This window comes from Pogona vitticeps, chromosome 4 (genome assembly GCF_051106095.1).
Source record: "Pogona vitticeps strain Pit_001003342236 chromosome 4, PviZW2.1, whole genome shotgun sequence".
Classification (NCBI taxonomy): Eukaryota; Metazoa; Chordata; class Lepidosauria; order Squamata; family Agamidae; genus Pogona; species Pogona vitticeps.
Window position 1 is genome coordinate 11,225,988 of NC_135786.1, and position 27,146 is coordinate 11,253,133.

Below are 27,146 nucleotides of genomic sequence, written 5' to 3' on the forward strand. Positions count from 1 at the left end.
AATGTGAAGCATGTGCATTTTGAATGCTGTTGCAGTAGCTAAAGAAAAGTATAAAACCCCTTTCTCTTCTTTCCTTTTAGCGGAGCTTGCCTGCCTTGAGACAGCTGACGCCGGACTCAGCAGCTTTTATTCAGCAAAGCCAGCATCAGCAGCCTACGACACAGCCCACCACCACTCTAACGGCCGTGATGCTGAGCGGCTCGGTTCAGCGTACAGCAGGGAAAACTCCTGCGACGGTCACCAGTACCTTGCAGCAGCCGGTCATCAGCCTAACACAGCCGACACAAGTTGGGGTTGGCAAGCAAGGGCAGCCGACGCAGGTGGTGTGTAAACCAAAATATTAATGCTACCATGAATGCCCCATAAAGTGGATTCTTCTCATTCTTAGATCTAGCCCAGCAGTTAATCAGTATTACTCAGTGTGAAAAAGACCCTTGCTGATATTTCATGCATATTGGGACAAAATGGCATGTAATGAAGGCCATATTTTAAATTGTATAAAAAGTGTGCAATGAAGGCAATATTTTAAATTGTATAAAAAGTGTGCAATCCAGGAAAAGCATTTTTTGGACTGCGTGAACCAGAAGAGTGAGGTTTTCATATGTGTCAATCTAATTTTCTCTCCACTTGCTGCTTTTTTCTTTTTGGCACAAAACCTCTCCCAGTGAAATTGTGAAACCACATTTGCAAAGGAAAAGTAGCAAAAGGAAGGGGCATATATAATGTCTAATTTGTTCCTTAGCTGTGTGAAATGACCGGTGTCATTTCCCCCCCAATAATACTATGACAGAGCTGAAACATTTGCCCCAGTTTACTTTTTAGAGCCTGCCTGGCAAAGATTAAATGAAATGCATTGCCATCAAGTGGACAAAATTAACCAGTGGACTTCGTTTTGGCGAAATCTCAAGTGGCATCATGAAACAGGGAGTCCCATATGCAGCAGAAATGTCTGGAGGGAATCCACAAAGTACATCAGAGATAACCATGCGGTTTGTAGGCCCAGGTTGTGTCTCGATGTATTTTTGTTGCCCATTAATTTAAAACTTCCTGTTGCCAGCTGTGCGGTTTTAATTCAAGAGAGTATCTGTGTGCCTAAGGGGACCTGAAAGCAAAATATTTTGAAGCAGCCATTCTTCCTCAGCTGCAGGTACTTTCAAGAAAGGTGGGCTGGTGCCTTTTTGATCCTTTAAATCCTGGCCTTGTCTCCTCACCTAGTTGAATGTGTGCTATCTTTCCAAATATTTCCAGGTGATCCAGCAATCTCAAAAGCCAGGCACATTGATCAGGCCTCCACAGGTGACGTTGACCCAGACCCCCATGGTAGCCCTGCGGCCGCCACACAACCGTATTATGCTTACTGCTCCGCAACAAATCCAGCTGAACCCGCTTCAGACAGGTGAGAGGGTGCCTGGATTTTGTATTTTAAATTTTTAAAAAAAGAATACTGAAGCCCCACCTGCTGTCCTGTCCATGAAATGACAGCTGGGAAACGTTTGAAGGCCAGACCTCCTTTTTCAGTCTGTAATTAGTTTGGGGGAGTGAGGCTTTTGGCAGGATTCTTGAAAGAGAAAACTTGTACAGGGGAAGATTAATTAGAAGGAAGTTCTACTAGCCAAGCTTAGATCTTATAGATTTTCGGATGGCAATATAATAGATTTGCGATACGATTCTGCAAACCAAGCTCTTAAACAATGTATCATGGAGGTGGAGAGGCAACATGATTTAGGAGCAATATCAAATAGTATTTCTTTGGACATACTGCCTTTTAAACCAGCTAACTACCTTTACTCCCTGTTAATACCCAAATATCGTAGAGCCTTTACCCTTGCCTGACTAAATGCTTTACCATCAGCAGTACTAGAAGGGAAGTATAAGACAATTCCATACTCAACGTAGATGTTTTATTGCTGTCTGAATGCAATATAGATATCTGGTACAATGTGGCAAAATTTCTTGCAGCTGCTGTTAAAATCCGTGAAAGGAAGGTTTTAAAAATTACTTGATTTTAGTTATTAGTCGGAACCTGAAAGGGAGACTAAGGAAGTATAATGTATTGCTCTGTAAGGATGTTTTTAACTTTGTATATTTTTTTATATATGAGTTTTACTGTTTTTGTACATTTACTTACATTTGGATATTGGTCTATGGCCGCATTAAACTTGATCTGATCAGTGTTAAGTAATGGCTCTGGAGATGACAGTGCGCAGTGCACATTTTAAACAAAGCAAGTTTCTGAAAGGACAGAGAATCTACCAGTCCTTAGTCAGAACAGTGTGCTCTACCCCTAACGCCTACTTTGCTTAATCCTGCTTCAGGTCAACTGGAGTCTGTGCAAATAATGCATATGAGCAAATCTGCCTAATCTTTCTTATGTTGGCCAGTTTATTTTCCAATTCATGATGTGCTCATGCTCCTTTAGAAAGCATGCAACTTGATTTCCTTTTTCTTGGCAGTCCCTGTGGTAAAGCAGACAGTATTACCTGGAACCAAAGCTCTTTCTACTCTTTCAACTCAAGCTGCTGCTGCTCAGAAAAATAAACTCAAAGAACCTGGGGGTGGTTCGTTTAGGTAAGTAATCCTTTGCATATGTATGTTTGGACCGGGGAAAAAAACTTGCTAGAACATCCGTGTCTGCAGGTGATAACTTGTTTTGGTTTGGTTTATGTTGCTTTCTTAGCAACAGATGCTTTGCATGTCATTCACTATCCAAGGTATAAATGCTGTTTTTTTCAAGAACTTCCCTGGATTATCATGGTTAAAGCACTCATTGTGTCTTCCATACTATTGCTTTATATCCTAGTATTTTCTCAGAACTTTCTGGAGGATCTGGTAGCTTCTGAATGTGCTGTGTATTCTTCTCTGCTGTCTTTTTTGATATGAGTATTCAGAGAGCTAGGCGTTTAAAGTCTCTTTCAGTTTGTTTGTTTTTTTTTTAAAAAAAGCATTTGTGGCACCATCAGGAGTAATTTCCTTGGTAAATTATAATGCGCATACAGCACCGTGACATAAATATTTGAATTTATGGTATGTGTAACTGAAACTGTAATTAGCAGCAAATAGCTGTTAATTGATAAGATGTGGGTTACATTCCAGGTCATGCATGTGACTAGGAATGTAACCAGCAACGTCTTAATTAGCAGCAATTTAATACTTACACAATTTCAGTTATGCTTATTGAAATCACCAATAGAAATGCAGTTGTGCTTTAGTAAATTAACTTAAGAAGGTCTTTGTGAATATATATTAAGAATCCCAGAGTGAAACCTTTTTAGCTCTTTCTCATACATTGTTACATTTCAGTAAGACAATGAAGAGGGAAATCTCCTGCAAAGAATCTTTTTCATCTCTCCCAATTCAAATTGTGGATATATTTAAACTTTTTCCTTAGGTGATAGCACCCCCTGCTGGACATGAAGGAGTGAAGTGTGCTGAGTTTTTCCCAGTCTTATCCTCACCCCCCCATCCAGGGTTTTAAATCTTCCCTAGACTTTGAAAGCCACCTGTTTCACACACCCCATCCCCACCCCATCCCAAGAGTGACTGCTGAACATATTTTCATATGTGATGGTATTCTTCACATCCTGAAGCCATGAAAATATTTTAGTAAATTGATATTTAGTAGACTAGCCTTAAGGTTTTTTTTTTTTTTTTTGCATCTTTTAATTTTTGGGACCACATGTCCCAGAGTCACCCAGCCAGCATGTCAGGAGGGCGACATCCTTGGCCTGAATCCTGATTTTTGTTTTAAAAAAAGTAGCCTCACCAATCACTTGTTTGAGAGAGCAGCCTAACGCTGCTTGTTCCCCACCAAAAGGCTGATTGTAACTATTCTTAAATGATGTTCGTGTGCTGAACAGTCACAGTCCTAGTTATGCTGGTTGTGCTAGGTTGGGCTTAGAACTTTTCTCCCCCTGTGTTATTGATTGCTTATATTTTGTTCCTTTCAAAGTTATTCATGTCTGTAATGATCCCTTTCAAAACCAATATATTTTTAAGGGTTTAGTGTGCACCCTTGTCTGATTTCTGTTTTAAATTTGATTCCCTCCTTCGACCAAGTAGAATATTCAATCTTTTTAAAATGTGGAATTTCTACCCTGTAGGCTAAATACAGCATTGCACCCACTTTTTCCCCTCCCTTCTTCAAGTTTTTAACTGAAGTTTTGTCTGTTCAGACAGGCTTTTCCGTAGTGACTAGATGTTTGAGAGTGGATTTTCAAATGGGATTGTTATGCTCTCTTGCTTTTAAAAATTTTTTAGTATTGATTTTATTTACTGTTTTTAATATAACACTTGTTTAATTCTTTTAAAATATGCATTTACTTATTGCTTTTAGCTTTTAAATAATGCCCTTTTTAATGATATAGGCCAGCTTGGGTCCTTTTAAAGAGAAAGTTGGGGTAAAATATTTTAAATTAATAAATAAAGCATATATCTTTTTTGAATGTTTATAATCCTGTAACCTGCTCAGCTCCCACTGAATACTGAATAGTGATAATCCAGTCTTGCCAATCTGTCTTCTGAACTTTGAGAATCTTTTTACCCCGGATGATGAAGAATTTGTTTCCTAACTCCTCTGTTTTCTGTTTCCGAAGGGATGATGATGATATTAACGATGTTGCATCAATGGCGGGGGTTAACCTGTCGGAAGAGAGCGCCCGTATATTGGCTACAAATTCTGAATTGGTGGGCACGTTAACGAGGTCGTGTAAAGATGAAACCTTCCTTCTCCCGGCACCTTTGCAAAGAAGGATACTAGAAATCGGTGGGTTTCTACTACAAAAGTGTCACCTGACAGACACGCAAACTTCAAAAGTCAGCATGACAGAACATTGCTATAACTTTGCATAAATGACCTTTCTTCTGTTCCATTGTACAGGTTAAACATCAGAAAAGCTGGACTTGCCATCAAGTTCTTGTCTGATATAGAACTGCTCCCCAATCTTTGCTCTGTAACAAGGATACCTTCATAATAACACATTTTCAGACATGTTTTTTATGCTGCGTACATCACAGAGTTTTTTGAATGTGCCGTTCAGCACTGTTAGGAGAATTCTTGAAAAACAGAGTGGCTGAAACCTTGTGGTAAGGTCACAAGTAGCGTAGGTCCATTGGCTTAATGGAATTAATGGAAGACTTAACTCCATAATCCAGTGAGTCAATGGGTCTACTCTAGTTGTGACCCATTGACTCATTGGATTATGGAGTTAAGTCTTCCATTTGTTGTGACTTACTACTAGATTTTAGCCAGAATGTGAAACAGTTGTAAAAATTTAGGACATATAACCATAGCCCTGTAGGCATAGTTATATTTCCTTTTTGGGTTTTATTGCTGTGTTATAAACTCTTCAGTCTGAAATCAAGGGGTCAAAATCTAGAGTACATGAGCCTCCACTGGACCTTGCAGAGCAGCACTTGTACCTGGGTGAATCTTTTTTCAAAGCAATGTATAGGGCCCGTATTTGGTAACACACATCCAGTGGCTGGTTGTGCTTGTGTGTCAGTTTGATGACAGCAGCTTCAGTGGGTAGTATTCATGTGTGAATTGGAACGTTATGGGCCAGAAATCACTTTAAACACCATCCTTTCAACAGGGTTCCAACTGTACTGAATACTGTCAGTTCCAACTTGCAAGCTGAAAAATAAGTCACTCAAATGGCTTGTGTTAACCTGCCTCTAAATTAGCAATAACTCCTTGTGCTTGTTAAGAAATGCCTTTGTTTTGTTTTCTTCTTGGAAACGTAGGTAAAAAGCATGGAATAACGGAAATCCATCCTGATGTAGTTAGCTATGTATCGCACGCAACACAACAAAGGTTACAAAACCTGGTCGAGAAGGTGTCAGAGACTGCCCAGCAAAAGAATATTTCTTACAAGGTAATTGTCTTCTCCATTGTGAGGGTGTTCATAATGCTGGCTGGATAGCCCAGACTGTTGGAGCAGTCTGCTGAGTGTAGGGGTCAGAGGTTTGGTCCCTCACAGTGCCTTGTACAAGAGGAGCCAACCAGTTGGATCTTGTCAAATGACGCAATCAGAGTGCCTCCAGAAGAAAAGAACGGTAAGTCCCTTCTGAGTACTCTACACTCTAGAAAGGGCTGCCATAAGTCAGAATTGACTTGACACAATGCGATTATTACTATTAATACAGTTTTAGGAAAGGTTCAATAAATGTTTTGCTCATCCCACGATTTAACGGTTTTTACCACTTGTCTTCTCAGCGTGTTAACTTGTGCTAATGAATAAAGGTATCCAGGTCAGAGAGATGTATATGTGGTTTTGATGTGCAGTTGTTGTGATAGCAAACGCTCTACAAACCGAAAGAAGAGACTTTAGCAAGTTAAAATTGGCAGCAGAAAAATATTGTTTGCAATTGTACTTTCAGTAACTGTAGGTAGCTAACAGGATTAGTTTAGCAGGGTTTCTGTGTGGCCTGTTTGTGACATTTTCTTATCCTTTGGAAGAAAACCACCTCTTAGCAGATACAGTAATAAATCAAATATCTATTCAGAGTATTAAGAAAATGTACAGATTTTTTTAAAAAAACACAGTAGATGATTATAGTGTGAATTTCCCTCTCCCTCTAAACTTTAGAGAGACTTAATTGGAGTATAGTTTGATGCAGGTTTGAGAGCAAATTCTAGTTTACCGTGTTTGGGTAAAATGGAAAATAATAACTTCAGTTGACCTGATACAGTCTTATGCACCTATGCTTCTAATGAAAAGATGAAAAAAAAATTTTTTTTAAATATTATACTGTGGTGAAATTGTGGAATTAAATATGGAATTTAAAAATGTTAAGCCAGTCATATAAACTTCAAGATTAATGTTGTTTGAAGATGACTAAATGAACATTTTGTGCATGTATCACTTCTCTTTTGTATGGTGTAAATGAGTTGGCTTTGTGATTTCCCTCCACCTACATTTCTAATGGAAAGTATTTATCCCGTTTTTCAGGACGATGAAAGATACGAGCAAGTAAGCGATGTTCGGGCACAGCTCAAGTTCTTTGAACAGCTTGATCAAATAGAAAAACAGCGGAAAGATGAACAAGAAAGGGAAATTTTAATGCGTGCAGCAAAGGCAAGTACTTTGAGGTTTTGCCATTTGTAGACAAAAGTGTCACACTTGACGTTGAAGGACCAGAGGAGTGGGTTTTTTAAAAAAAATTCTGCAGCCCATGGAATGAGGCCAGAGGCTCTGTCCCTAACCTTTAGACAGCCAACACAGTATGATGTGGCGCTTTTGGATGCTGACCACCATTCAGCGCTATTAAAGTGTTGCAGGAGGAGTTCTATACGAACAGGGCTTAGGCATCCCCTCTTCCTGTTGTGGGATAGCATCCTGCCTGTATGATCCAAAGGGCCACCCCAAAGACTTGGGAATGGCATGTAGAGTTGGGCTGGGAAAATTCAGAGTACATGCATGCACGACTTCCAGTTTCATAACTCTGTATATCAGTATTCTGTTGTGTTCCCTGAATTCTCCCTCTGGCAGAGTGAAATTTAAGTCCAAGTTGTTGGTAATCAGATTAAGAGAGATACGGAAATATATAGCGTTTCATTCTCTCTTGGTTTTTGATTGTCAGTGAAGCTTTGCTCCTGTCCTAAGAGGAGAGGGAATGACAAAGCATCTTGAAAGCAAGGGGCAAACTTGATCTTGGGGACTCAATACAAACTTGCAGCACAGCCTTGCTCCACCTGTACACTCAATGACCTCACGATTCATTGAAAGAAAAGTTTATGTTGCAATTCTGAAATAACGCTGTCTGCTTCTGAAATTATACCATGGTCCACACAGTGAGTTTTCTGTTACTTAAACTTTGTTTAATATAACACCCAGGATGAAATCAAGTTATATAAACATAGATTTACCGATGTGTTGTTGTTGTTTAGTCATTAAGTCATGTCCGACTCTTCGTGACGCACGGACCACAGCATACCAGGCCCTCCTGTCTTCCATTGCCTCCCGGACTTGGGTCAAATTCATGTTGGTAGCTTCGATGATACTGTCCAGTCATCTCATCCTCTGTCGTTCTCTTCTCCTCTTGCCTTCACACTTTCTCAACATCAGGGTCTTTTCCAGAGAGTCTTCTCTTCTCATGAGATGGCCAAAGTATTGGAGCCTCAGCTTCAGGATCTGTCCTTCCAGTGAGCACCCCGGGTTGATTTCCTTCAAAATGGATAGGTTTGTTTTCCTTGCAGTCCAGCACCACAATTCCAAAGCATCAATTCTTTTCCAGTCAGCCTTATTTATGGTCCAGCTCTCACTTCCATACATCACTATTGGAAAAACCATAGCGTTGACTATGCAGACCTTTGTTGGCAAGGTGATGTCTCTGCTTTTTAAGATGCTGTCTAGGTTTGTCATCACTTTCCTCCCAAGAAGCAGGTGTCTTTTAATTTTGTGGCTGCTGTCACCATCTGCAGTGATCATAGAGCCCAAGAAAGTAAAATCTGTCACTGCCTCCATATCTTCCCCTTCTATTTGCCAGGCAGTGATGAGGGCAGAGGCCATGATCTTAGCTTTTTTGATGTTGAGCTTCAGACCATTTTTGCACTCTCCTCTTTCACCCCCATAATGAAGTTCTTTGAGTCCTCCTCACTTTCTGCCGTCAGAGTGGCATCATGTGCATATCTGAGGTTGTTGATATTTTTTCCGGCAATTTTAATTCCGGCATGGCATTCATCCAGTCCAGCCTTTCAGATGATGTATTCTGCATATAAGTTAAATAAGCAGGGAGACAATATACAACCTTGTCGGACTCCTTTCCCAATTTTGAACCAACAAATTGTTCCATATCCAGTTCTGACTGTTGCTTCCTGTCCCACATATAGATTTCTCAGGAGATAGATAAGGTGGTCAGGCACTCCCTGTTCTTGATGTCTTCTACTTCTGTTAGGTCCCTCCCATTTTTGTCCTTTATCATGTCCATCTTTGGACAAAAGGTTCTTTTAATATCTCCAGTGTTCTTGAACAGATCTCTGGTTCTTCCCTTTCTATTCTTTTCATCTATATTTTTGCAGTGTTCATTTAAAAAGGCCCTCTTGTCTTTCCTTGCTAATCTTTGGAAGTCTGGATTCAATTTTTTGCAACTTTCCCTATCTCCCTTGCATTTGGTTTCCCTTCTGTTCTCTGCTATTCATAAGGCCTCGTTGGACAGCCACTTTGCTTTCTTGCATTTCCTTTTCTTTGGGATTTCTTTTTTGCTACCTCCTGTACAATGTTACAAGCCTCCACCCATAGTTGTTCAGGCACTCTGTCCACCAAATCGAGTTTGTTAAATCTGTTCTTCACTTCCACTGTGTATTCATAAGGGATTTGGTTTAGATTATACCTGACTAGCTCAGTGGCTTTTCCTACGCTCTTGAGTTTAAGCTTGAATTTTGCTGTAAGAGGATGATGATCAGAGAACCACAATCAGCTCCAGGTCCTGTTTTTGCTGACTGTATAGAGCTTCTCCATCTTTGGCTGCAGAGAATATAATCAATCTGATTTCGGTATTGCCCACCTGGTGATGTCCATGTGTAGAGTCGCCTCTTGTGTTGTTGGAAAAGTGTTTGTGATAACCAGCTTGTTCTCTTGATAAAACTCTATTAGCCTTTGCCCTGCTTCGTTTTGAACTCCAAGCCCAAACCTACCTGTTGTTCCTTTAATCTCTTTGCTCCCTACATTCCCCAGTAATGAGAATAACACCTTTCTTTGGTATCAGTTCTAGAAGGTGTTGTAAATCTTCATAGAATTGGTCAATTTCAGCCTCTTCAGCATCAGTGGTTGGTGCATAAACTTGGATTACTGTGATGCTGAAAGGTCTGACTTGGATTCGTATTGAAATCATTCTATCATTTTTGAGATTGTATCCCAGTACAGCTTTTCCCACTCTTTTGTTGACTATCATGGCTACTCCATTTCTTCTACGGGATTCTTGCCCACAGTAGTAGATATGATAATCATCTGAATTGAATTCGCCCATTCCTGTCTATTTTAGTTCACTGATGCCCAGGATGTCAATGTTTATTCTTGCCATCTCATGTTTGGCCACATCCAGCTTACCAAGGTTCATAGGTCTTACATTCCAGGTTCCTATGCAGTATTTTTCTTTGCAGCATCAGACTTTCCTTTCACTTCCAGGCTTGTCAGCAGCTGAGCATCCTTCCAGCTTTGGCCCAACCACTTCATTAGCTCTGGAGCTAGTTGTGCTTGTCCTCTGCTCTTCCTCAGATCATGTTGGATGCCTTCCAAGCTGAGGGGCTCATCTTCCAGCATCATATCTTTTAGCCTTTTGTTTCTGTCCATGGAATGTTCTTGGAAAAGATACTGGAGTAGCTTGCCAGTTCCTGTTCCAGGTGGATCGTGTTTAGTCAGAACTCTCCACTATGACCTGTCCATCTTGGGTATCCCTGCACGGCATAGCCCATAGCTTCTCTGAATTACTCAAGCCCCTTCGCCACAACAAGGCAGCAATCCGTGAAGGGGTAACTGATGTGTTACCTTCTCTTAATGTCCTTTATTTAATATCCTTATATTGACTTATTTTTGTAGTATTCATCTGTCTATGTGAGAGAGGATTAGACATTTGGTTTTGATATATTTTGGGCTCATAAATCCATCCACAAACACTTCTCCAAGTGTCTTTGGGATCATTGTCCCTGATTATTTCAGTTTTCTGTCCCTTTACGTTGCACAAATCTGGGGCTGATATTTTTGAGACATCATATCATATGGAGATACTTTTCAAAAGATGGATGGATGGATGGATGGATGGATGGATGGATGGATGGATGGATGGATGGATGGATGGATGGATGGATGGATGGATGGATGGATGGATGGATGGATGGATGGATGGATGGATGGATGGATGGATGGATGGATGGATGGATGGATGGATGGATGGATGGATGGATGGATGGATGGATGGATGGATGGATGGATGGATGGATGGATGGATGGATGGATGGATGGATGGATGGATGGATGGATGGATGGATGGATGGATGGATGGATGGATGGATGGATGGATGGATGGATGGATGGATGGATGGATGGATGGATGGATGGATGGATGGATGGATGGATGGATGGATGGATGGATGGATGGATGGATGGATGGATGGATGGATGGATGGATGGATGGATGGATGGATGGATGGATGGATGGATGGATGGATGGATGGATGGATGGATGGATGGATGGATGGATGGATGGATGGATGGATGGATGGATGGATGGATGGATGGATGGATGGATGGATGGATGGATGGATGGATGGATGGATGGATGGATGGATGGATGGATGGATGGATGGATGGATGGATGGATGGATGGATGGATGGATGGATGGATGGATGGATGGATGGATGGATGGATGGATGGATGGATGGATGGATGGATGGATGGATGGATGGATGGATGGATGGATGGATGGATGGATGGATGGATGGATGGATGGATGGATGGATGGATGGATGGATGGATGGATGGATGGATGGATGGATGGATGGATGGATGGATGGATGGATGGATGGATGGATGGATGGATGGATGGATGGATGGATGGATGGATGGATGGATGGATGGATGGATGGATGGATGGATGGATGGATGGATGGATGGATGGATGGATGGATGGATGGATGGATGGATGGATGGATGGATGGATGGATGGATGGATGGATGGATGGATGGATGGATGGATGGATGGATGGATGGATGGATGGATGGATGGATGGATGGATGGATGGATGGATGGATGGATGGATGGATGGATGGATGGATGGATGGATGGATGGATGGATGGATGGATGGATGGATGGATGGATGGATGGATGGATGGATGGATGGATGGATGGATGGATGGATGGATGGATGGATGGATGGATGGATGGATGGATGGATGGATGGATGGATGGATGGATATATTTAGGCCACCTTTTTCCCAATGAAAAGGGTCAAGGCAGCTCACAGTTACAAGTGAAAGTAAAAATAAAAGTAATAATAAATGCATTTAAGTGATTTAAAAACATTTAAAACTTTAAAAACAAATGTACATAACTGAAAACCAGCATCCTTGACTCAATTATTAAAAGCCTGCCTGAAAAGGTGGGTCTGCAGCTTTTGGCAGAAGGATAAAAGGAAAGGGGGAGCCTGATTTCCTGAGCGAGAGCATTCCATAACCTGGGAGCTGCCACAGAGAAGCCCCAACTACACCAGAGCACAGAGTGCTGTCCTCTGAAGATGCCGGCCACAGAGACTGGTGAAACGTTAGGAAGAACAACCTTCAGAACTTGGCCAAACAGCTCGAAAAACCCACAACAACCATCACTTTAAAAGTGCTTGACCTGTTCCTAAACCGCAAGCTTGTCTTTCAGAATAATGACATGATCATGTGTGGCATGTGTTTGTGTGTTGAATACATTTAGAATGCAAAATTACTAGACACAAATGTTAAAAAAGGGGTCTGTTTCATGTTCTCATTGCTTTCTCCTCTGTTCTTTTTCCTCCCTTTCCCATCCTTCTTTGCAAACTTTCCACCAATGCAGTCTCGATCTAGACAAGAAGATCCAGAGCAACTTAGGTTGAAACAAAAAGCCAAGGAGGTATGGTTTTTTTCTTTATAAAAGTACATGCTTTAAAGCATATGTACCATTTATTTAAAATGCATGTATTCTGCTACATTACCAGGAGTGCAGTCTAGAAATCCTAGACAGAAAATGGAAACCTAAAGGGAATGGTGACGTTCTGTTTTTCCAAATGCAGATGCAGCAACAAGAATTAGCACAAATGAGACAGAGGGATGCCAACTTGACTGCACTGGCTGCAATAGGGCCTAGAAAGAAGAGGAAAGTGGAGTCTCCAGGTGCTGGATCAGGGACAGAGGTACGTACCTGCATTACCTTTGTTTGTATGCCTAGGAGGCACCACACTAATTCCAGCCTTCTAACAGCTCTCCATGCTCCCAAAAGTAATGTTTCCTCACCAGCCCACTAAATTAAAACTGGAAGCCCATTTCACACTTGCCACAAACAGATTTCACTTACTGAGAATTATCTTATGTCCTTGTTTGGGGAACTCATCCAGTAGGGATACATTTCAGATTTCCCCTAAGTTGCTGTTCCTCTTCTTTTAATTACACTTTGTGAACATCATTGTATAACTTGAAAGGTAGTCCATGATATCTTCCATTTCCTTTCCTGTAACAAGGTGTCTAAGCTTTGACAGACATAATATTTTAGGATATGTTTCCTTTAAAGCAGGGGTGTCCAACCTTTCAACTTCCCTGGGCCACATTAGAAGATGAAAATTTGGTTTGAGCCACACATACATTTGGTTTGGGCCGCATGTGGGGGGCAGCCCTAGCTGTCCTCAACAGCCCCGCTCCAAGCGCACTTACTGGTAGCTGCGATCTCAGACAGCAGAGGCTGCCAGCTTTGGCTCCGGTGGCTTTATGGGGCCGGGAGGGGTCCACCTATTGACGGGGATGGCACAATGCAGTCATGCAGCCCCCTGTCCCCTCCCCTCCCACTCCTTCCTTCCCTCCCTCTCTCCCCCTCTACTGTTGTGACATGCCCCGGCCACATTCCGGCTGCAAGCATCGGCAGTGTAACTTGAAACTTTGGAATTTCTTTAAAAATAAAAAATTGCACTGGGCCGCATTACGAGCTGACCTGGGCCTCATGCGGCCCACGGGCCGCAGGTTGGACAAGCCTGCTTTAAAGCAATGTAGATAACTTGAAGATGCACTTGAATGGAGATAATTCCTTCATCTGTGTTTCCTTAATAGCACAAGCTTTTTTTCTTTTTGAGTTCAGCAGGAAATGAAGCTGACATTTTATGTGCAAATATGAGGGATGTAGCCTCTGTAATACTTGATAACAAACAGCTGTAGTTCCCTTAGTACATCTGGTTGGCATGTCGTAGGCCACCTTGAGAATAATAGTTGAGTCACACTCTAAAATAGAGTAACTATCTACCCCCAGGAAGCTTTAGTAGAGGTTGGGCAACTTCTAAGGTTGAGGAGCACCCCAGTCCTCCAGAGACCTCATGATGGGGCTGTACCTACTCCAGCTATTTTCAGGACACTCTTCCCTTTCTTGGTCTCCTTTATACTAGCCACTCTGGTCCAATTTTGGGTCCCTTCTTCCTGGTTGTGGTTTAGACCCAGGGACACCTCCCCCCCCTCCAACCAGAGTGGATTCCTGGTTTTGGGGGTGGGGGAAGGGTTCCCTGTGCCTAAAACCAAAGTTGACTTCTGGGTTTATTTGTTTGTTGGAGTTGTGGTGGACTCGAACAACGTTGCCCAGAATGACCAATTTCATCCCCAAAACAATTTATATTTGGGGGGGGGGAGGGTTGACATTGCAATTTGTATAGGAAACACATGTTTCTTTGGAATCGGTGGTGGGTGAGATTTGCCTGGGCAGGTGCATTATTTTATTTATTGATTGGATTTGATTTTTATACTGCCCCCCTGGCTACCAAGGCCACTCTGGGCAGTTTACAAATTCCACAACATTATAAAGAGCAGTAAAGAAAAATTAATTGAATGTCAAATTTTAGGGGCTCTGGACCATGCCTGTTTCAACAGCAGCAGGAATTCCAAGTGTTAATTTTCTTGCTGTGGAGTCTCTGGCAGTTTGACCCAGCTATTGAGCGCTTGCCTTTGGAAGGCTAAAACCTCCAGCAGGAATGACATTTGGCAAATCAATTGACAAAATGCCTTAGCAAATGCAGGTTTGTATAACATAGGTTTGATGAAAGTGCACTAGTTGCGTTAAGGCTGTCCCTAGTAAATACTTTATAAATCTGATACAGCCTTTATAGATCCATGAAATAACCTGCCTCCGTTTTATAATTCTACTTGAGGCTAAATCTCCACCCTGCTTACTGGTATCTCTTACCACAAAACCATGTCTTCAGTGCTGCTGTCCAGCGCTGGTTCACTGGCCGTTAAGTGGGTCTGCCTTGCTCTTGTCCTTTCTGGAATGCTTAAAAAGCACTTCTCTTTTTAACAAATCTGATTTAAAGTGGTCCACTTTCAGTGTGCATACACTCCCATATACACATTTTAGATTAACAATATGTTTAGTAGAAAATCCCGTTTGCATTTCCCCAAACTCTGATTAATTTAGTTATCTTAGATTAATCAGTTATTGGATAGTCAAACGAACTGTGGATTTCCTGAATCAAAGCTTTTGTTTGCTTAATTAAGAACCAGCTGCTTTGGATCTAATTTGCTCACAGCTGTGTGCCTGCTGTTGACATTTTAAAACTGAGCTTTCCCTGTCTATCTGTGAGTGCATGCATGTTTTGGTTTTGCAGTTAAAGCATACTAATTCAAGAGTGGCATGCTGATGTCCAAGAATGATAAGTCGTAATCACATATAAATTCATCTCTAAGTGAAGTAGCTCTGTATCTATTCAGCTGCTAGATGAACGCTGGCTCTTGTCTCCCCAAAGCAAGGCAAATATAATCCCTTCTATGCCACTGCATGGTTTTAAATGTCAGAGGGTATACCAAACACTCAATTTTTAATCTTGGGGAATCAATTTATTATTCTATTCATGCAGATTTGATTACATGACCATTTCTGGAGAGATCACTTTAAAATAGTGTAACAAGATTCCCTGAATGAAGTGGTCTTCCCATAACTCACTCTTGAAGTGGATACCCAGTATGGTTGTAGTGGATAGAGTGACAAAGTGTGGCCCTGGAGACTAGGGTTTGATTCCCTGCTCAACCATGGAAATTCAATTGGGGGAGTGGAACTGCTCTTCTTTCTTTCTTTGAATACAGATATGAAGCCTGCCAGCACAGATGGCCGGCCCAATTACCACCCACCCCCAGAACCCGCCAGACTAACCACGCAGTGCACGTGGCTAGTGTCGTCTCCTGCATCCCAATTGCGGCTGTAGTCTGGCTGCTGCAGCCCTGCCTCCCTGCTCACCTGGCCACTCAGACAAACTGCAGCCAGGATGAGCAGTTACAAGACTGTTCTGCTACATAGCCCCAAAAGTCTACTTCCACAAGATGTAGCATTCGAATTTTCTGCCATGTTAAAAGTAGCTGGGCTAAGGGGCTGACCACATTAGCAAAAAATGTGGGAAATAACTATGGATTTGGGGTAGGCTGGTTCACATTTTTCTTTCATTGATCACATGACACATGATCAAATGCAAATCAGCTGAGAGCCTCCCCCCCATTTGTAATTTTCCCTCTCCACCAGAGAGGTTTTTTCTTTTAAAAATATAGATCCTTTTGAATTGGTTCAGGTAGATAGTCACTTGAACCGATGCGGAAAGGGAGAATCAGCTGCAGGAAACACACACAAAGCAGTGATTTGCCAAAGCACCTTCCCCCTTGCTTCTTGCCTCTTAACACATAAGGGAGGATGGACACATGCAGACACATGGCAGTGTCAGCACATATCCTCTTCAGCAAAGCCTCTCTCCCAAGACTTCCTAAAAAAACCCTTTCCTTCTGTGTGCAACTCCTGTTTTGTTTTTTAAAAAAACAGCTTAAGAATAGAGAGAAAAGCTCTCAACAGCAACAGATTTTTTAACAAGCTAACAAGCTACCTGCATTAACAGTTTAACTGTGGCCACTTAAATTGAACAGACTTGAATTCCCCAGTGGGACTTCACAACAAGTGAATTCACACTTCCCTTCCTGTATAGTCAAACCCAAGAGTAACAGAGACTGGTTTGTAGTGCTGATGCTAATACTAGTCATCACAATGTGCTATTTTAATCTATGATATGCTTCCATATCAAATAGTAAAGTAAGGGGACAGACTATGATGCTAAAGGGGAGTGAGCAGATTTCTGGAAATAGGGCCCCTCTACACCTTCCCATCACCACCACCATCAAATCTGGCAACTGACTGTGAGCCCAGTTCTGCTGGGAAACAAAGATGCATGCAACAATGACTGGGGAGGACATGAGCTGCCCATTTTAGAAGACATCAAGCCTGGGAATTAGTAGTGGGGTATGTACCCCTTGCTTGAAATAAGGTTTTAAGATGAGGAATCCAGTAGGCTTGTGAGTTTTTTGCCTCACTGTGAACTTAACAGAGAGAAGCCTATGCATTCGTGAAGGAAGGTATTATGTTCCTGTAGTCTAGAGTTTTGTACAGGTGAAGCCATATTGGAGCAAGAAAGACCTTTAACATCCAGAGGATTGGTGAGGCTGTGAACCAACAAGTGCAATTGTTCTGGGTGGTCCTCGACCTTACCAGTTCTGGCTGTTCAAGGCCTTGTTTTGAGCTCACCAGTGATCAATTTACAGCTTTTTAAAGAAAAACCAAGACCATTCGTACCGACCTTGACTCCACCAGCAGCTTAGCTGATCTGAGGGTGACCATTGCTGCTCCATCTCTTATTGCCCAGTTGGTTCAGTTTGACCCTGTAGTAAAGGGGGATGATGATGATGATGATGATGATGATGATGATGATGATGATGATGATGAGATGCCAGAGTTGAAGATAAAGAATTGGAAAAACTAACAAAATACAGAGACCTGGCAATTGTGTACAGTAGTACTTTGGTTTCTGAAATTAATGTGTTATACGGGACATTACATAAAGCGAAAAATTCATGAACCAAAACGCGGATTGCCATAGGAATGGGGGTGGTGCTATAAACCTCCAAGCACAGTGCATCCTGGGGAAACTTTCTTTGTAAACCTAACCACCCTGTAAAAAACATAAACGAAAGCATTATTTTCAATGGATTTCCATTCGTAAAACAAAAATTACGTTAACCGAGGCGTTCATAAACCGAGATACTACTGTATTTCATTTGTGGATGAAACATACCTCAGTGATCCCAGTTGTTATCAGGGCTTTGCAAACAATATCAAGAAATTTTACACAGCATTGTAAGAGTTGCAGATTTTAGAAATAACATCATTAGAGTTAAAACTTGAATCTGCTGTATCAGTGGGCCTAAGCGCCCTCTCCCTGCACACAGCGCCCAGACAGCTTCTTGGTATACTTCTGAACTGCGGGCGATGAAGCGAGAGGGGAGACAGCTGGAGTGCAGGTGGAGAAAATCCTACTGGGAGTCCAATCGAACACGACTTGGAGCCCATTATCGGGCCTATTTCATGGCAATATGGCTGGCGAAATGCCAATATTTCTCCAACCGTATTGCTTCCTCAGAATGTCGTTCAGCAGAGCTGTTTCAGGTGGTCCAGGATCATCTTCAACCAGGATATCTGGTGGAGGTCCTGGACTGCTCATCAGCTTGCTGTGATGAGTTTGCCATTCATTTTGAGGAAAATATCGCTCAGATTCGCAGTGGGTTGGACTCCACTGTTACTGCAGAATCAGAGGATGTGTCCAGTGTGTCATACTTAGGTCAAGTATTAATGGATGAGTTTCAATTGTTGAGACCTGAGGATGTGGACAGGGTGCTTGGATCTGTCCATTCTACCACCACTCCGCTCGACCTTTGCCCATTGGCAGATCTGCCAGGGGGGTTTGCACCTGGGTCCAGGAGGCTGTGAATGCCTCTTTGAGAGAGGGAGTGGTCCCTACCACCTTGAAAGAGGCGGTAATTCAGCCACTCCTAAAAAAGCCTAACCTGGACCCAAGGCTGATGGTTAACTACTGATCAGTGTCGAACCTCCCTTATTTGGGCAAAGTGTTGGAGTGGGTTGTGGCTGGGCAACTCCAGGCGCTGCTGGATGAAACAGATTTTCTGGATCCATTTCAATCGGGTTTCAGGCCGGTTTTTGGTATGGAGACTGCCTTGGTCGCCCTGTACGATGACCTTTGCCGGGAGAGAGACAGGGGGAGTGTGACCCTGTTGATACTCCTGGACCTCACAGCGGCTTTCAACACCATCAACCATGGTGTCCTTCTGGATAGGCTGGCTGGGTTGGGAGTTGGGGGCACCGCTTTACAGTGGTTCTGCTCCTTCCTGGCTGACCTTGTCCAGAGGGTGGTGCTGGGGGATAGTTGCTCTGCCCCATGGCGTTTATGTCATGGAGTTCCTTAGGGCTCGATACTGTCCCCCATGCTGTTTAACATCTACATGGAACCGCTGGGAGAGGTCATCAGGAGGTTTGGGCTGAGGAATCAGCAATATGCTGATGACACTCAGCTCTACCTCTCGTTTTCCACCAATCCAGGTGAGGCGGTTTCTATGCTGAACTTGTCTCTGGACATGATAATGGACTGGATGAGGGTTAATAAACTGAAACTCAGTCCAGACAAGACGGAAGTGCTGTTAGTGGGTGCTTCGCTGAACAGGCTGGAGGGCCATTTCCCTGCCCTGAATGGGGTTACACTCCCCCTAAGGCACAGAGTCTACAGCCTGGGGGTGCTCCTGGACCTCAGTCTAACTCTGGAAGCCCGATTCTGTTTAAATTACATTGGCTACCAGTTGCTGCCTGGTCCAAATTCAAAGTGTTTGTTTTGACATATGAAGCCCTAAACGGCTTGGGCTCTGGATACTTGAAGAACTGCCTCCTTCCATATGAACCTACCCGGCAGTTAAGATCTAGCCAGGGGGCCCTTTTGAAAGAGCCGTCCCTTAAGGAGGTCAGAGGGAGGGCTTGTAGACAAAGGGCCTTCTCAGCAGCTGCCCCCAGACTATGGAATGCCCTCCCGACTGAGATTCGTCTAGCACCGACGCTGATGACATTTCGGCTCCAGGTCAAAACCTTCCTGTTCCAGAAGGCTTTTAATTGAAATAATATCAACTGTGGGTCCTTATGGCAATTTTTAGAATATATATTTTAATTGTATTTTAATTGTTTTATCTTTTTTACTGTATTTTAATTGTTGTAAGCCGCCCAGAGACCTTTGGGTAGTGTTGTTGTTGTTGTTGTTGTTGTTGTTGTTGTTGTTGTTCTTGTTCTTGTTGTTGTTCTTGTTCTTGTTCTTGTTCTTGTTCTTGTTTAATTGTATTGTTGCTTTGAAGAAATTTAGAGTTTTGTGACTCCAGTACTCAGTATTGTAGTTCAGTGGTCACTGCAAGGGAATCTCTCTCTGCCTTTCAAATTAAACCTTTCTTTTTCTGTTTGTAGGGATCCAGTACGAGCGTTGCAGTCCCAGGCAGCTCTGGAGTTGGAACGACCAGGCAGTTTACACGGCAAAGGATAACGCGGGTGAACCTCAGGGACCTCATATTTTGTTTAGAAAATGAGCGAGAGACAAGCCATTCACTGTTGCTATACAAAGCATTCCTTAAGTAAATGTGGAGAAGATCAAGGTATTTTTTGGCAGAAGAAGAAACCTGGGGACACTTTTTTTAATATATATTTGCAGATTACGCCTTTTGTAACGAGCATATGGGATATTGTTTAAGAAAAACCCACACCCCATCAGCAGTGACCACCGCCACCACCATCACCACGCTGAGACAACCACCTCTTTCCAAGGAAGCATTTTCTATTCTCATTTATTACAAACTCTTTGGTGAAAGAGAAATCCATTTCTTGACAGTAAAGAGACTTGCAAAGGCCTGAGGAGACGATAAGAGGACAATTTAAAGTTTAACTCATCTCTTTGATTGAGTGGCCTTCTTGCCAAACAAGCCATATTATAGAGACTGATGGAACCATTTAGCAAATAACCAGCTACTCTGTGTCAGATCCTGTAGCAATTTCAACATTTAATTGTACATTTTAGTTCAGTTTTACTTAACTAAATCAATATAGGTATATGTCTACAGCAGATGACCTCATTTTATTTTAGCTTTTAAAAAAAAGTCAGTGAGCAAAGCAAACTGATTTTAATAAATATTTATCTTTTCCTGCCCAAAATTGTTCAAATTGTAGATTACACTTAATTTTAAGAGTAACCTCAATTCTTTTAATCTTGTTATTATCGCTTATTAGAGACACCCCACCCACCCTGAAGGCCCACAAAGGAGGGTTACTTCTGAATGTTTTATCAGCATCTGTAAAAAAAAATTAAAAAGAAAAAAAAGAAATGCATTTTATTTGCTATAGTTTGTAAAGCTGTAAAGTTTAAAACAAAAAAGGAAAAAAAGGAAAAAAAGATCTTTTCAGCATAAATATATTTTACTTGCACTGTGTTTTTTAGCAAAAGTGAAAGCTTAGATTAAATAAAAATCAAAGTTAAGAGGAATCATCAAAAAGACAGTTTCTCAGTGTGAAATCAAGTGTTGAAAAATGGTTGGTGTATTTTGTCAGTAATTGTACATAATTTTTTGGCACATAACATTAAAAAATGGCTATGTAAACTATAATTATTTTGCTAAAAGACTGTATGCAAGCTATGGGCTTTACTTTAAAGACGTCCAGAGCAAAATTCCCCTCTTTGTACCTATTTTTTTATTACAAATATACTAATTGGTTCTTTATATTTTCAGAGGTTATTGTATTAAATTGTCTATTGATAGTACTTTTATGACTGTAAATACGTCGGCTTCTTTGTGTGAATTCTCATGTTAGATTTTAAGGGCATGAACCATCGACAACGTTTCCTGTGCGAATCCTATTGAAATGAAGGGAGGGTGCTTGAACTGGCATTGATTTCAAGGAAGCCTTGTGCACGAAGCGTTTCCGGTGGATTTGCACCTTAACTCTTTTTGTGTGTAAACTGAATGCTGATCAGTATTTTTATCAACACCCAACAAACTGTTACACCTTTTTATTTTGTCTTTTAGGGAGAAAATAAATCCTGTCTTTCCATTTTTTTCATGTAAATTTTGCACAGTTCCTTGTTCATATGTAAATATTTTACTTTCAGAAATGAAGTTTTTAATTGCTATTGTTTTATATAGGATTGAAAGAAAATTAACTCCTTTATTAAAAACAAATTTATCTGTATCTGTGTATGTATTTTTGCTCTATAAAAATATTTACATCTCTGGATTTATTTAATCCTCTCCTCCCTCTTGCACTGCGACCAAAGCCAACGTCTGGGAAAACCTCTTCTAATGTTTAAGTAGTGTTAAGAAACTACATTTCGCCAGGGTACTCTATGCCGAAAATGAAATGGAAATGCGAATTGTGCATCAAGAAAAACTTAGCTTCTGCACTTGGAATAAATTATGCCAGTTATGTAAACCTAGAAATGTGCTTTGCCTAATTAATTTTACTCCTAAGATTCAGCCAGTGTCACATAGTCATTAGAGTCAAGGGTGGCCAAAGTATAGCCGTATTGATATTACTAGACTACAACTCCAATTAGTCTAGCTTCTTAAAAAGAGAATTCCAGAGTCTGGGATCAGTCATCAAGAAGGCTCTAACCAATGTGCCACTGGGGGTGATGGGCAAGAGAGAAAGGCCTCTCCTGAGTACCTAAATACTTGGGCAGGCTCATACAGGGAGACATGATCCCTCAGACAACCTAGCCATAGCCGCAAAGGGCTTTATATATCATAACATAAAGCACTTTATGGCTTTGAAGTGCCACTGAACTAGATCATTAGCCAGTGAAGCTGTTGTGATGGAGAAGTTCTTTCTAGAGATGGGAGTTTTGATCTTCTGAACTGCAAATACCATAATTCTCAATTCTAGGAATTCAACCTAACTGGCAGACCACTTCAGATCGGCACCAAATTATATTAAAAAGTGAAATCATACTTAAGAGAATTGTAGTAACTAGTCTTCCATTCCCTTGGACCATCTCTTTCTTTTTCTTCTTATCTTTAAGCTTAACTTCTTTTTTTAAATTTAATATTCTGTCTGGTTTATATCCATTGTACTAATACGTCGTCAAAACCAATATAATTGCAATATAAGTGTATAAGCGCATGTAAGAATACTTTTCCCCCCTCTGGAATTTTATCCTTTTACCACCCTTTCCTCTTCGCCTTTATCTTGTCCTTTTTCCATACCCAAACCCATATACTTTTGAAAAATCAATTACAAAACCCCAAAAGGGGCAAATTAATAATAACAACAATAACAACAACCAAATATGCCAAAATTGGAGACATTTGGGCAAAGGGTTTTCAAGTTAAGATTTTGTTTAAATGTAACAAAAAAGTACTGCTTTTACCAATGTGCAGAAGCAAGTGACCTGGAACTCTAGATGATTGAAAACAGGTGAAATACACTGATAAGACGAAAGTTGCATACTGTAAAAAACACATATCATTTTAGCAGCTTTTTTTGTTCACAGGATATTGAGTAATTCATGGCTCTGATAATTTGTAATTAGTACTTTTAAAGCCTGAAAAGCTCTGAAATCACAGAATTTTTAAAATAACTTGCAAATATTCTAAAAGACTGAACTATTTGTACAGCATACCATTCTGACCAATCAAAATGTGTCCTGAGTCAGCCAGGCACCTATATAGGGCAGGTGTCAGAAATCTGTCACTTTTAACCCTGCCATGGGGTTCAATGTCAAAGAAAGGATTTAACTACTTCCTGGCCACACATTTTTAGCTCCTGACTGTGAAAAGAGATTTAAAGAGATATTTTTAAAAACAGATAATATTCAGCAGTTCACTCATTTAAGCTCTGAAATTACTTTTTTCCCCTTTGTGGCTGAGGATGATCACAAAGCAAGTTTTACCCAGCTTACTCATGAGTATGTTTCCCTAGTTTACTCACAAGTACGTTTACACACAGGAAAGTTTCCCGGGGAGTAGGTTTACCTGGTTTACTTGCAACTATTTAAAAAGTAATTCTGAAACAATAATATTCAGAAGCTCACTAATTTAAGATGAGAAAATACTATATTTACTTTGTTACTGGGGATGATGTCAAAGCAAGTTTTACCCAATTTACTTGTGTATATCTGTACCTCGTTTTCTCACAAGTAAGTTTACCTGCTTTACTCATGAGTAAGGAGATAGCGGTAACAACAGCCAAGGACAGCATGAGGGGAGAACATGGAATGAAGGCAGATAAATCTCTCCCTGCACCTTTCTCGCTCTATATGAGTTACTGACTTGCAAAATGTCCTATCATTAAGAGCTCTGCTCAGATCTTCGAAACCAACATCTCTTATCTATCTATCTGTCTGTCTGTCTGTCTGTCTGTCTGTCTGTCTGTCTGTCTGTCTGTCTGTCTGTCTGTCTGTCTGTCTGTCTATCTATCTATCTATCTATCTATCTATCTATCTATCTATCTATCTATCTATCTATCTATCTATCTATCTATGTACCTTATATGCTGCCCACTCTTCTTGCTGCTCTCCCTCTTCCTAGCAATGTTGTCTTTTCCATTAAGTTCTGCTCAGATCTTGCAAACTTAACACCTGTGGTCTCCTTTATTGAGTCAATCCATCTCACGTTAGATCTTCTTTGTCTACTGGTCTTCCTCATTTTCCCAGCAATATAGTCTATTCTGGTCACTTCTGTATTTACATTATATGTGCATGGTAGGATAGACCGAGGCTACTCATTTTTCCTGAAGTGAAAGTTCAGGCTTGACTTGATTGAGCACACACTTTTTCTGCTTTTCTGGCTGACCTTAGTATCTCTACCTACACTAACCAACACTACATTCCAAATGACTTGATTTTTGTCCCTGTCTTTCTTCACTATCTTCCTTTCACATAATATGCAAGATTTTGGTCTTGGTTTACACTGACCTTCTTTGCTCATTCCAACCTCTTTTATGAAATTTCAAAAAGCAAAGTGCCATCTTTTGGAAAATATGCACACAACATGTCCATAGAGGGTTTGGTCCAATATAGATTTTCTTCTTCAGCTTGCCTAACTGAAACTGGAAAGTGGAACATAGCTTTGCAGTCTGAATTTGGCAGAGTGAGCATGTCAACATTAGTTTAACCAAGAGGTTAGAGTGTGTATGTTCCTCCATTGTATGTGTTGTACCTACTCGCACGTTTACTTCAGCCTTTCAGGAAGTCCAGAACTGCCCTTCAAAATATTTTGGCACTGAGGGGCTAGAGTCATATCGAAGCAGTTCTTGCTTCTGTCGTCTCCCAGTAACCACTGTACAGATCATAAGCTCATGTTCTGGAATCGTCTATCACAGGGCAATTCTATATGAGGTAAATTTCTGATTGAATTTGTTTGTAACTTACCTATATTTCAACTCCCATTTTAAAAAGCCAAGAAATTCAATTATTTTTTTAAAAAAAACACCCTCTGGTCTATGAATATGGTATATTGTGCTTCGGTACCCATTACTCAAAAAACTAGGAAGTGGCCCAATATTGCTGAACAATATGGTGCCCGAATTGCCAGCTGGAAAAAAGATGTCAAACTTTACATAGTGAAGGTCAGCCTGAATGTTGACAACACCAATGGTAGCAGTCAAGATGGTTTACAGGATACCTTATTCTGCCATTTACATTTGTTGAAAAACAGCCCTGACAATTGTTTTGGGGTGAGAAGTTGCTGACTGATGAAAAAAGGAGTAAGTTTTGGTTGTTGATCTTCATGCAAGAATACTGTACTGTTGTTTTTCACACTGAATTTTTAAACTGATGAACTTAATGACTGAAAGGTTCTTTTTACAGTGGTCTAAGAGAGCTGGATTCTGGGGTGAACTTGGCAGGGGGCGTTGGGGGGCTGTGTGACTGGTGCTTGAGAGACAGAGAAGGGCCTCTTGGAAGATCTTAAAAAGCAGATGGAGTTGGGCATCATCAGCACACTGGTGGTACCAGACCACAACATTCTGGACAGGTTCTTTCAGGTTTTTCATGTATATGTGAAATAGTATAGGGAATCATGGAACCCTGAGACACTTCAAAGGCTAATGGTCGAGGTGCTGAACAGGAGTCCCCCCAGCACCACTACCATTCACAAAGTGACACCACACAAGGAAAAATCACAGAAGCTAAGTCCTTTTTTTCATCAGTTCCCCACTTCTCACCCAAACACAAAGCAATTGTCAGGGCTGTTTTTCAAAGTGTGAATGGTAGTGAGCACAAGAGGGGATCCTGTAGACCATCTCGACTACTGCCACTGGTGTTGTCAACATTCAGGCTTTCTTTTGCTATGTAAATCTTGGCATCCTTTTTCCTTCTGGCAATGGAGGCACGATATTGTGTAGCGATATTGGGCCATTTCCTGGCCTTCTGAATCATGAGTACAGAAGCAAATATCCCACATTTATAAAGAAAAAGAAAAATGGAAAAGGAAAAGAAAAAAGAATCAGGGCCCTGTGACACTTTGAAGAGATGGGATGCAAAATATAAAATGGATTTGATGCAACCTGGGGAATTTCCACCCACTCACCCCACAAGCTGTTTGCATGCTGCTCAGGAATGTTTATCTGGCATGTACTACGACAACCATGCCAAGAAACTTTTGAAACTGCCCGAGGAAGATGTTACATGTTACCATCAAAAGCTCGAAATTTATTTGATTTTCTGAGTGGTCTAATAAATGTATTGCCAGCTTCAAGATCTTGTTCTTCATCATGTTGTTGTTGCTGTTGTTGCTGTTGCTGTTGTTGTTGTTGTTGTTGTTGTTGTTGTTGTTCTTCTTCTTCTTCTTCTTCTTCTTCTTCTTCTTCTTCTTCTTCTTCTTCTTCTGATGAAAAAAGAACAGAAAAGTAAGTGAACGAACAAACCCCTTTTAGAAAACCTCTGTTTATCTTTTGTTGTTGTTTAGTTATTTCATCATGTCCGACTCTTCCTGACCCCATGGACCAGAGCACGCCCGGCCCTCCTGTCTTCCACAGCCTCCCGGAGTTGGGTCAAATTCATGATGGTAGCTTCAATGACCCTGTCCAACCATCTCATCCTCTGTCGTCCCCTTCTCCTCTTGCCGTCACTCTTTCCCAACATCAGGGTCTTTTCCAGTCTGTTTATCTAGCAGCACTCAAACTGGAATCTCTTTCCAAGTTTTATTAAAGCAGCTTGTATTTCTGCAACTTTACAAAAATAAAGTTTAGAAAGATTGTTAACAACCGTTCTTGCCTGCCTAAAGGAGAGACCGGCTTCAATTCTCTTGTGGCATTTCTCTCTTTTGTCAGCAGGTGGTGGTGCTGGCCCATTCATGAGAAACCAAGCCTCTCCAGAAATCAGGGTAAAGAATTTTCTTGATAGAAGTCATACTTTTTCGGGCTCCGTATTGAGTAAAAAACAGATTGTTGAAAAGGAAAGGAAAACATGTTTAATAAGATATATAATGGCTGATATCTCTGCACTAATTGATCATGAGATTTTAAAAAATGTTATTATATAGAAAAGACTTCAGCTAGGATGCCACTTAAGAAACCCAGGAAGACCTGTGTATGTTT

At 41.2% G+C, this 27,146-nt stretch overlaps 1 protein-coding gene across 3 annotated transcripts in view; it reads left to right on the forward strand.

Moving 5' to 3' along the window:
* TAF4 (TATA-box binding protein associated factor 4) overlaps positions 1-20,938 on the forward strand; it is an 89,439-nt gene extending 68,501 nt beyond the window's left edge. Inside the window, exons 8-16 of one of the 3 annotated variants that reach the window (XM_072996782.2) lie at positions 81-323; positions 1,249-1,396; positions 2,454-2,568; positions 4,593-4,762; positions 5,743-5,873; positions 6,951-7,076; positions 12,537-12,593; positions 12,754-12,873; positions 20,031-20,938. In XM_072996782.2, the coding sequence (XP_072852883.2) occupies positions 81-323; positions 1,249-1,396; positions 2,454-2,568; positions 4,593-4,762; positions 5,743-5,873; positions 6,951-7,076; positions 12,537-12,593; positions 12,754-12,873; positions 20,031-20,198 (1,278 nt within the window). In that variant the 3' untranslated portion in view covers positions 20,199-20,938. Of the gene's footprint in view, positions 1-80; positions 324-1,248; positions 1,397-2,453; positions 2,569-4,592; positions 4,763-5,742; positions 5,874-6,950; positions 7,139-12,536; positions 12,594-12,753; positions 12,874-20,030 lie in introns of those variants that run through there. The other 2 variants (XM_072996780.2, XM_072996781.2) reach the window with 2 other exon arrangements.
* The last annotated feature ends 6,208 nt before the right edge of the window (positions 20,939-27,146 follow it).